We start from the raw sequence: 12604 nt of genomic DNA, 5'->3' as shown, positions 1-12604 counted from the left end.
ATTGCCAATATCAATTTTGGGTTTCTGAAAATTTGCCTTTTTTAAATTTTGTGTACCTTTCATTGTAACAGGAAACACCGATAAATCGTTATATATCTCCACAAATTTTGTTACATCGGTAGATCTAGCTAGTCAGTTAAGGAGCCTCATCTAATGTGGAAGACGTTGATTGAAAATATTTTATTTATTGTTGTTAGAAATATATCCTAGATTCTTAAAATTCGAAAAAAATTCAGTTAAACGTTAAATCAAGTTACACTGTAAAAAAAGTTCACTCAATTTTATTCAAAAACGTATCAATTTCTGTGGACACCCTATTGAGTCAAATATCAGACGAATAGATTGCCATAACCTATAGTCTACCTTACAAATACGTAATTATAGATCACAATTTAACTATCCTTTTATTTAACCAATCACCATCATTTTCAGAGTACATCTTAGCTTTGAAAATTCCATTATTATGTGGCATCCATTTTTTAACGGGAAAATTGCAACAAAAAATAAGAACCGTTAAAAAATTTGGCAAATTGTTAGAAATAGACTCCACATATCTTAATAAAATATACAAGTCAGTTAAATTTTGCATCTGTATTTATGAAATTTGATTTCATTTAAATTTCATTTAAAAAAAAATAAAAATATCCGTAATTGAAAAATTTTAAATTTCCAATAATAAATACTATTTTTATATTTCAAATGTATTAAGTAATGCAAAAGACTGGATTCGTCATGCTTGAACGGATGATACAGCAAAATCGCATCTTATCTAGTTTCGGAGATATTCGCTCCCAGCATCAATTTCTTATAGAAACATTAAGTAATTCCAAAAGTTAATCCTTAATATCTATTTATCAAGTAAGTAAGCTTAAAATTAAACTAGGAATTCGAAAATGTAATAATATGCAGCCCAGAAGAAATGAAACACCCTGTATAATTGAAATATTTATACTTCTTTAATATGCCGTCTTGAAATTTGTTGTTGCCTTACAGATAAAATAATTGCGGCGATGTTATTTTTGTGAAAGGTTGCTAATAAAATCAGTTAACAGTCCTTTTATTATTTTTTTTCTCTTAAAATCCACTGTCAAAAGATAATTTTGATTTCTATTTTCATTATCGAAACTCTCAATATTGCTTATATCAAAATTGGATCATTTTTATTGGCCATTACTATGACAAACAAGTAACTATATTGGCTTAAAATTTAATTATTGGGGCAGGCACTTTATGGGTTATTTCAAATTAATCAGAAAGATTTCTGAACAGAATTCGAAAATGTTGGAACCGACTGTAACTTCGTTGTTTTTGAAGATATCGGAAAAGTAAATTATCATTCATTGTTAATTGTTTATTAGGAAATCATTTTAAACATGAAATAGTATTTTTCAATATATTTTTCTAATTCACACGGAATATACAACCAAAACTACGACCAATAATTGATGTCGTCTACTCACGCTATAACAGTATCTGCAGGCCATGCGTGATTTTTTTTATTTTCAGATAAAAAAATGAAAAATTAGTGACTACCTCATATTTTGCGATGTCTTTAAAAACAACAAAGTTGATATATCAAATATAACACTTTTTGTGATGAATCTTCACATATTTATTGACAAAAATAAAACATTTTAAATTTCTAATTTTTGTGGCTAATATTCTCGCGACTGAAATTACATTTCTCACTTTTTGAAGCTATTAAACTAGATGTAACAAAAACCTTTAAATAATTTCATCAGTTCTTTACGTAAATTTTACGTTTAATTTTATGGAATTACTTAAATCACAGCTAACGAGAAACCGAAGGGAACGAGGCTTCTTTCCCGCTTTCTTCGCTTATTAAATCTGCACCTAAGACCCGGTCAACAAAAAGGAAACTCCAGGAAGTAATAGTACTCGAATCGGAAGAGATACGGTATCTCCTAGGGCGAGAGTTGGCGCGTAGAGGCCATATCTTTATTTACAAGGGAGCCGCGACGCCTCAGGAATACAAAGCAGGCTTCCTTGATTGAGCAACTTGATTTTTAACCAGACTCTCCTCCAACTACGGATTGAAATCGTAGTCTCGAGAAATCGCGAGATTTCTCCCGCAGCATCGCCGTAAATTCGAACAGACTCCCTTTTGCTGCATTTGAAATGAATATAAATGATATAAACTCAGGTATTTGGCGGTGGAGAAATTAAAATAAATCAAGTTCTTTCGGAAAATCGGTAGCTTGCTGTTCAAGTGACACAACTGCTTGCAGGTCATCAAATATAGCGAAAGCTTTGGTTTTGTCAGCCGACTGATGCGCAGTGGACATAGGTATCACGTACTGAACAGATCGAATGCATATCAGCTGCACTGAATCAGTAAATGTTACTTGAATGCAAAAATACAATTATTCACTATGATTTTTAATTCAATATTCTATTTTTAATAATAAGTTACGAGAGAATCCCAAAGCAGCGCAACCGAGTCCGCGCCAGACCCGTGTTCAGAATCAAATCCTGTTAAAATCGACGCGGTGGTGTCTTTTTTTTAACTGAGGTTCGGTTTGAGCTCAGGGTTTTTTCTACATTTGATGACCTGTGCCTCGGAGAAATCGTCGTTTGCATCTTCGTGATATGTAGGTTCTGTAATGATTAAAAAAATATCCTCTCAAATTGCACAGTGAACAAGGAATTGCACATGTAAAACATCCTGTGGCCAATTACGGGTAACACTTAGTACACTTATCAGATAGTGTTCTGGTAAAGATTCTTCCGGTAAGTCAAAAATAATAATAATAAACAAATAAAATTAACAAAGAAACTCTCAGTGTACAAATCCGTACCAAAACAGCCTACAACCTACTTAGCACCATATTTCATATGGCTAAAATCACAGATGAAACGTCTAGAATGTATAAAATCTTTTTTGGTAAGTCTTTGGTATTTTACGTCGTCCAGCAGACGTTGGAGAACACTGACCGTATCGGCGGCAGCGGCAACGGCGGGTTCACCCCCTCGCCGACCTCCTGGTTAGGGCTGGGCCTCAGCATCTGCGTGCAGGTTTGGTCCAGGTTCATGCCCATCTGGGGTCTGAACGGTTGCATCATTTTGTTGTCTTCTAGGGTATTTTGTACATCTTTGCTGAAGGTGGTGGCCGGAAGCGAACTGGTGCTTCCGGAGGTTTGGCACTATGTGACTATGGGGCGCAGCTCCGTGTGCTGCGTCTCCTTGTGTCTCCGGAGGTCGACCTTCCGCTGGAAGGCCCTGCCGCAGAGGTCGCAGGCGAAGGGCTTGAAGCCCGTGTGCTTCCTGGAGTGGGTGATGAGGTTGGAGGACTGGCTGAAGGCCTTCCCGCATACCGTGCACTTGTGGGGTTTCTCACCTGGAAGCAACAGAAAAATTCGATTAATTTTTATAACGCAGAAAGAGGAGAAGAATAGATTATAGATATGTAACCGAGAGAACGTCGATTGTAACAGCATTGAATTACACCCCCGCCTCTTTGCAGTAGATACGAAATACTGCTTTTAGACCAACCAATAGAGGGAAAAAGAGGTTGTTTTTACACTTAAATATTACAACAAATTTCATGTACTTCCTTTTGAAAAATGCTTAGTAAATGAAAACCCAAGTGATTTCCCCAGCAAAGTCGTGAACATTTTTTTTAAACAATAAAAACTGCAAAAAACTGACTTTTTTTGATTTTTTGTAGAGAATAAAAAACCTATAAAATGGTTTTTTGTGCGACCCGATCGGTTTATTTTTTACAGAGACAATCCGGAAAAACTTCTAAAATAGACCTTTTTTCAAAAATTTATAACTCCGTCAAATTTGAAACTGGAAAAATAATCTTGGGGAAAATGACAGATAATAATATGTTGTTTAATCGTGCGTAAGATGGTTTCTGTCCGATGCATAGTCTTTGCACAATTGCATTATAAGCAAATTAGGGTCTTTTTTGCAGGCAGCGTGGCGATTTATCAAAAATGGTCCGATTTAAATTCTGAGAACGGTATCTGAAAGTAGACGACAAAATCTCTAATTTGTATATACAGGGTGGTCCATCAGTGTGAGAAAGTAAAATGACACCCTTGCTATTCATAATACAGAAAAAAAGTTTATATAAAAGTTGTACAGAAATCTATACTACAAAATTAATATGAAACATACAGAGCAATGACTAAGAACGGGACACGCCAAAGATTACATTTTTTAAATGGAACACCCTGTATATTTTTTAAACATATGGATTTCTGGGAAAATTCTATATATGACAATATAAACAGTTTAAGATTTTAGTGCGGGGTTGCCAAGTTATGTAGAAAATTCTTCGAATTTTGGAAAAACATGACCTCGAAGAAGTTGTATTAACTTTCAACTACTAACACTTGGAGCAAAAATATTTGACAGAGTTGTAGACAAATGTTAGGCAATGATTCCTATATTAGCTAATATCGTTATTTTATACAAGGCATTTTTTATAGTTCGATCATTTTTAGAAAGTTCAAACTTGATTTTCTAAAATTTTTCTAGTGGAACACTTAGTATTTTATTGTTATATTTTATTCACGTATCAGTCCACTTCAACTTTTATTAAGTATGTTCTACACCTAAAGTTGTTAGTATTTAAGATAGCAACATTTCTGGAAAAACCTAATTTTTATTATTTTCGGTCGCACGAAATGGCTTTGGAAAAAACTGGCACATTGTGTCAACTTGTCAGTTCATAATTTATCATTCCATTTTGAGTTAATTTTATTATTTAATATTTATTTGTGGTTTTCTATAAAATAATAAAAATTAATTAATTTCTTTCAGAAATGTTGCTATATCTTAAAAACTAACAATTTTAGATATAGAACATGCTTAATAAAAGTTGAAGTGGACCGATATGTGAATAAAATAGAACAATAAAATACATACAAATACAATTTGAAAAATTTTAGAAAATCAACTTTAAACTTTCTAAAAATGATCGTATTATAAAAAATGCCCTGTAAAATTTCGATATTAGGTAATATAGCAGCGTTTGTCTAACATTTGCCTATAACTTAATACAACTTCTTCGAGGTCATGGTTTTTCCAAAATTCTAAGAACTTTCTACATAACTTGGCAACCCCGCCCTAAAATGATAAACTTATATAAAAATATACAGGGTATTCCATTTAAAAAATGTAGTTTAAGTTTCTTGATTCTGAACAACTTTTATATAAACTTGTTTTCTGTATTTTGAGTAACAATGGAGTTATTTTAGTTTCTCACACTAATGGCCCACCCTGTATATGCTAAAATTGCCCTTGAAAGTCGCCCGAAACGATAGAAAGTACTTCTATTTTCGAGAAAATTAATTAAGAAAATTAACCATAAATGTAAGTCGACCCTGTGCATCTTGTGCACGTGCATTGTGTATTACACTTAGCCGGCGTATAAAACGTTTTTTGATCAAGAACTAGCAGATATGGTGTTAATGTACGAAGAATGTCATTACAATTTAAATGAGACTTATCGTTACCGTAACAAACGACAACCTAACAATAAAACAGTGTAACAGGTTCAAAGATTACGGGATACCGGGAATGTCCACATATGAATGTGTTTTCGACAACGAAGAAAACAACATAAACCTCGTCGAGGAAGATCCGAGGCGCAGTACTCGCAACATTGGTCGGGAAATGGGTGTATCTAACAGTACCGTGTGGTGTGTACTAAGGGAACAATTATTATTATTACACTTATATCATGTAAAAGGGTTCAGGCATTAAATAACAATGATTTTCAGCCCCGTGTGAAATTCGATGGCTTCGACATCAAATAGCAGAAGATTTACAAGCAAGCTGCTTTTTACGGATGAATGTTGTTTTGCTAGACACGGCATACTAAATTTTCACAATATTCACATTAGTGTAATGCAAATTCTCAGATTGTACAGAGATCTCGGTTCCAGCAATAGTTTTCAATGAATGTGTGGTGTGGTGTTTTTGGTGATAGAATTGTGACCGTTCGTCGTTTGGAAGCATGTTTATTAGCACATGGAAACAGCTTTGAATAATTTCGGAAGAGCATATCGTCTATTGGTAAGTAACTCGTTTATTCGTTTAATTTTTTTGTTACTCTTAAACGAGATTTGAATAAATTTAATTTTCGTGTCCAAATTGCCTCCAGTGATTAAAATTACAAATTTCGAATAAACTATGAGAGTAATCGAGTCTTATCAAGAGTACCTCTTTTGTAGTAAATAATTTACTTAATCTAAATTTTATACTTAAAATTTTTTCCTTCCATTGGTGTAGAATTATGGAAGGTGTAATTACTAAAAAACCCAAGTTCTACGCCAATGAATGAATGATATGGGGTTTATTGTCCTATAGAGCGGTGTCGACTTAGCAAATTTAAGCAAAATCGCATAAGGCGTTTTAAATTTATAAAAAAACGCGTTTTCAGAATTATGACCAGAGCCGTATTCCGTCCAAACGAAGCAACTTTGAACTAAGGTAAGTTTAGCTAAATCGACTCATTTTGAGCAGCAACTGCATCTTGTGGAGCCTTGTAACGACCTTTTAGGGACACCCTGTATATTTTTGTATATTATTACGTACGTGCTGTTGGCAACGGTTCCGTGCTAACTTATTGGTCGTTACGCCATTAAACTGAGAAATTTGTTACGTATCAGTATTTGTGAAAAGCGGCACATATTTTAAATGCCTTTCTTTCGTCGTCCGCTAACTAGAGATTGATTCTACAGTTGTGTACCGCTATCCGGGCCCTAGATTACAGTTCTTGATTTATCCCTGAACGGGATATCCGTCCTCCCGGACCTTATTAAATAAAAACTCCTTTTATGGCCGACCTCAACTCCGGGCTCATCCGGCGATAATCGCGTCGGACGCCCTCCACATCCTTAAAGACTTCTCTATAAGTTACGTGTTATCGATTACTATCAGTTTGCGGCGGCCGTGATTCGCCCCGTCATTTCGGGAGAGGCCCCGCCCGGGCCCTCCCGTTGCCATGGGAACGGGATCCTCACGCTCGCGGGAGCGGGACGGAAGACGGGACACGGCGCGGGGGCGACAGAGACCGCCGAACTGATTCGCGAATCGTAAGGGAGACGAAACGGCGGGGCCATTCCATGAATAGCAAGGAGATAAAGTCAGCGGAACCGTAAGAACTCGCCTGCGTTGATAGGAAACGATATATCCGCGAGATTTACCTTAATTGGGTTAACCGCGGGCTTTATTGTTGGAGCGCTCCCGCTACCCGCTTTTTTAAGTGTTATACGATGGGCCCATAAATTCGAATGGTTTTATGGGCGTCGTAAATGATAAGCTGCGGTATGTCGTCCGAAAACCTTTATCTCCGCTTTTGTCTAAACCTAAATCTATTTTGCTGGATTACGAAAAAAAGTGAAATTGAAAACATCAGCAATTTTAATGGATACACCGAGAAAACAATTTGATATCTCGGTAATTATTTGCTCTACCGTAAGACTTTCTGATCTTCACGATATTTTGCTTACCCCTCTGTTGACGAGACCCAAACTAGTCTTATACCGAGCGAACCAGAATGATTGAAGCCGACGTCACACGTAAATGTTACCAACTATATTAAAATTTACTTCCATTTGATCAAAATTACTTTCCGTTGTCTTAGATTTCAGACCGACACGATATGTCAATTCAGAGACGTCTATGCTTTCTGTGTGTGCTTGCTGTTGTGTTTATTTGTGTTCGACGATTGTGTTTTTATTTGAATTTATCGTTAATCTTCTAAATAATCAGTGTTTTTCAACGCTAATCATCTGTTAATTGTTAGTTTTGTGGTAAGCAAGCAAATATTAATGGTTTTGGAGAAGCCTACTTTTGGAGTGGTCAACCAGATGAAAATGGATGGTATTATTCAATCCATTCATGTTTTTTGTTGCAGTTCCACGAAGAGTTTCCAAATCATGAAGCCGCAGATTATAATATTTTTGCTCAGCATGTTCGATGTTTGGTGACACGATTCAGAAAGCAGTGATTGTAAAGAGAAGTCATTTGGAAGAAAGTCAATTGAATATAAAAGTACAGAAATAATATTGAAATAGAAAATGTTAATTTACAGTACCTAATAGCTCCCTTTAAAAATCTTTTAAAACTAATGAGCGAGGAATGAAAGATATCTAGAGTACTATTCTATTTATAGGAGAGTTTTGACCAGAATTAGTTCGATAAAAAGTCTCATGAAACAGTGCATTTACTCTAAAATCATGTTTGTGGTACATGTAAACAGATCAAGGCTAATAAATCTGGTGAATCGATAAAATCATTAAGAAGCTTATACAGAAATACTGCTTCGGCAATTATTCTTCGATTCTCCAATGAAATAATATGATAATGATTTCGTAACATCGTGCTACAATGAAAAGAATACGCACCGCTCTCCTTGTAGTGTAAATATGTCAAAAATCTTCAACATGATTTAAAATATTCTTATTAAAGTTATAATTATTAGAGTATATATTTTGGTTACGGGTAAAACAAAATATAGAAACATTTACTTAAATTTGCTGGCTTGTTCAATTTACAGTATTCAAACAAAGAGTTTAAATCTTCCTGATAGGCAATACAATTATCGGAATTATTTATTTGAGAGTAAATTTTCAAATCGTCTGCGTAGAGTAAAAATTTACAAAATTTGAAACAATGACGGATATCGTTGATATAAATTAAAAATAGTAATGGTCCCAAATGTGATCCCTGAGGAACACCTGACATTACAACCTAGGAGGGAGATTTGTAACCACTAATAGTTACCAATTGCGACCTGTTGAAAACATAAGAGGTAAGCGATCTCAGTAGGTTACCATGTACACCAATTTCAGACAATTTAGATATAAGTATATTATGATTAATTTTATCGAATGCTTTGCTAAAATCAGTGTCTACGGCGTCCACCCGAGTCTGGCTATTCAAAGCAGTTGTATTGTATTGAGAGTATATTACTAAATTAGATTCAACTTTCAGCTCAGGGTAAATATTTATAAAATGTTAAATATCAGTATTTAAAAATATTAGTTATAGCAATGTCATATGGTTCAGTACACAGAGCTGTAAGAAAATTACTTTTACATCCATATAAAGTTTCCATGGTGAAAGAATTATTATATTAGATAATGAAAGAAGAGTAAACTATTGTGACGGGTTTAACAACAACTTAAACGATGACAATTGACAATCTTTTAGATATAACTTTTCTGGAGCTGCTGAGCGATATAGACAATACATTTTACAGTCATTTTTAAATCATGCATGATGACGAATTGCACAATGGTTAATTTCAACAAGATGGGGCAACAGAACACACAGCTAACACAACACCGGAGTTCCTAAGAGAATTTTATGATGATCGCATTATTAGTCGAGGCTTATGGCCTCCAAGATCTCCGGACTTAACTCCCTTAGATTATTATCTCTTTGGAATATTAAAAAATTCCATATATGTAAACTATTTACACACAGTGGATGAAGTAAAGGACGCCATAACAAATAAATTAGCTAATATTACAGAAAATTTATTAAATAATGTATTTAACAGTTGAGGTTGAAAAATCACATTATCCACTTTTTAAAATTTTTCAGGAAGAAGGAATAACTGATTTCTCACTTTTTAAGTGACTTATGGCTCTGAATTTTTTTTTTTTTTTTTGGTATTGTATTAGAACTTTAACTTTGCTTCTTAATTGATGAAATGACAGCACAACAATATTTGACTCCAAGAAAGTGAATTAAAGTTTGGATAATGTGAGTTTCGATACAACTTTTTGGATAATGGTAGTTTTGCTCCAAATTATTCTACATAATATTATTTTTTACACCAAAATTCATGAAGTTAAAGGAACTTTGAAACAAACTCGATATCAATAAAACTTTTATGTAATATGGAAGTTCATAATCAAAATAAAAAGCTGCACAAAGTACTTAGAATACGGTTTTATTATCAGTGAGAAGTGAAATATTTTTATAATGAATCTAAAATTGCAAAGTACAAAAAATGTTGATAGTAAAAAGTCCTAATATCCGATATTTAAATATGAAACTTCAGAACTAAACTTATCTTACTTATAATCAGAAACTCATAGAAAAACACGGAACGAACCATCTAGAAAAGCAAAACAATACGAGAAGCAAAACTCACATTCTCCTTAGGCAGTCGGCCATATTGGTTTATCGCTTTAAGCTTTTTCATTGGTGGATATATGAATAATGTGAGTTTTGACAACATCAGATCGTAGGAGAATTTGACTTTTGAAACAATTCACAGATTTCATACTTTAAAAATAAATACGAAAATGTGAGTTTGTACCACTTCTAAATTTTAAAAAGGTGTAGTTCAACACCATAAACAAGATAGCGCCACTAACTCTATTTCGAAAAATTATGGATGGATTCATTATAAAAATTATTATTAGTGGTAGAGACAGAATTTTGGTCAAATTTAAAAATATATATAAGTATTCACTATTTTTTAACTTTAAATCAATAAAGCAATTATTATTTTAAATTTTCTTATAGGTAACATGTCCTTTTTATGTTAGAATTGAAGAATATAAACGTAAATTTATATAAAAATTGAAGGTTTTACTTTGAAGTTCGCATAAAGAAAACTAGATAGATAAATAATTGTTAAAAATCGATTCTTATATTAGTTTTGAGGTTAATAATAATAATCTCTAAATTATTTTTATTAAATCCATTACTTTAACAAATTAATTATTGCCAACATTCTGCTTCTTGTGTTGTATTTTTGTGATTAAGATGAATATTTAACCATATTGCCATTGCACTTAACCCGCCACTGAATGAAGTAAATCATTGTCAGTGTTGCCAACTACGAATAGTGAAAATAATAAGAGAGCGGCACACAAAATACTTGTAAGTAGCGCTATCAATCGCTCTGGATCTCTCGGTACTTTAAAATTTTTACACTAAAAACGGATCTAGAGAACTTTTCAAGTTAATGATTTGCAAATACTGTCACTTTTCGAATTTTCCCTTCAATTTTAACACCCTGTAGACTAAAACGGAGCAACATTCGATGGAGGGATTTGGCTCAATCATCATTTTATTTTGCTCTCAGGAGGATAAATCAAACAAACAATTCTTCTCAGTGTATCCTTATAAAACGAAAAGTTGCAGCTTCTCAACTTACCCTGGAATTCACAGTGATCAGAATCAACTTTTCGGAACTAATAAACTTTCGGGTGTCACCCTGTACGCGAAAGTAAACAAAAAAAAATCGATTTGCTGCGGCGGAATCAGGCCATGATTCGGGGCGAACAGCGCATTACAAGGAAAACAAAATGAAAACAAGCCGCCGCGAATAGGTAGAAAAATTGTTCGGCAACAATAACAAATCCATCGCCGGTTTTGGAGCGAATGTAGCCGCTCGAACCGTTGCGCAAACTTTAATCCCGCCGTGTTAGCAAAGAAAATATTTAGCCAGAGGCCAATCTAAATTTGGTGGTTGAAGTGCGCGGCCTGATTGGCTGTATCGAGAGCGGCTCCGTCTAGTGTTGTCTTTCCTGGATTGCTTCGGCAAAGGAAGTGGATTTTTCATTAAATTGCGGGGTCGCCCCAAAAAAACCCGGGATTCCTATTACGTCGCACTCGAGTCAATTAATTTTTAGCTGCTAATTGTTTTGATTTATATTTAGCACATTTTAAAAAAGACCAGTTGTTATACTTTACACCAGTTGCATAGTATTTTTTCATACACTACGCCACGTTAGCAATCTTGTTTAAAATTTCACAAGATTGGGGGGGGGGCTTTTCCACCGCGGCACTTAGGCCTTATTAGGCTCCTTGTACACCCTCCTTCTTCATTATTCGACTACTTTTCTTCAAACCATCCTATTTACTACACGAGTGGCTTGGTGGTAAAGTCTCGTACAATTTTTTATGTATGATAGCAATGGTCTTGAGTTACAGAGATTTTTGCTCTATTCTCATTACCATTTTATTTGGTACCACACGCAGGCGGAAGGTATTGAGCGACCCAGGTCTTTGGTAGGCTGCCACAGCCACGTCCCCGAGACTGCCTTAGGTCACCCATCCAAATTTCAGCCTGCGTCCGTGATGCTTACCTAGGTCAAGACATCCGGCTAGGCGGTCCCCCAAAGTAAAGGGGTATTGCAACTTATTCAAATTGAACGTTTTGTTTTCCCTAAAACACAAAACATATCTAATAATGAACAAGCTATGTCCAAACACAACCACTTCCGGGAGCAGTCAATTTTCAGGTTGAACAATATTCATGTTGATTGCCACGTCATAGGTTCAGGCTTTTTGACGTTTCAAGAGGTGTACCGCCCTCTTGTTTAGCGGAAGCTCTGAAAGTGAGTTTCAGAATTTCAGAGATATTTTTCGAAACATCAAGAAGTCTAAACGCATGACGTGGCAACCATGGACCACTATCACCTGCAAAACTTTATTATTTTTCTGTATTTCACCTCCGCCTATTTTTGTAGCCTAATTAGGAACATTAATTAAAACAGAAACAAACAGTACTTAAAGTATTTTTGACGTAGGTATATTCTACAAAAATTTCACTTAATTTCACTAATCTACACCATGACCTAATGGGGATGATGGG

General features: G+C 34.6%; 1 protein-coding gene across 1 annotated transcript in view; it reads right to left on the bottom strand.

Moving 5' to 3' along the window:
- Positions 1 to 3150: 3150 nt before the first annotated feature.
- Positions 3151 to 12604, bottom strand: part of LOC108910215 (zinc finger protein 836) — a 95628-nt gene continuing 86174 nt past the window's right edge. Inside the window, exon 5 of the mRNA XM_018714763.2 lies at positions 3151 to 3358. Within this exon, the coding sequence (XP_018570279.1) occupies positions 3165 to 3358 (194 nt within the window). The 3' untranslated portion in view covers positions 3151 to 3164. The remainder of the gene's footprint in view (positions 3359 to 12604) is intronic.

Source organism: Anoplophora glabripennis, unplaced genomic scaffold (assembly GCF_000390285.2).
Source record: "Anoplophora glabripennis isolate ALB-LARVAE unplaced genomic scaffold, Agla_2.0 scaffold468, whole genome shotgun sequence".
In the NCBI taxonomy this organism is placed as follows: Eukaryota; Metazoa; Arthropoda; class Insecta; order Coleoptera; family Cerambycidae; genus Anoplophora; species Anoplophora glabripennis.
The sequence above is the reverse complement of the archived record's forward strand: the minus strand, read 5'-3'. Positions and strand labels throughout refer to the sequence as shown.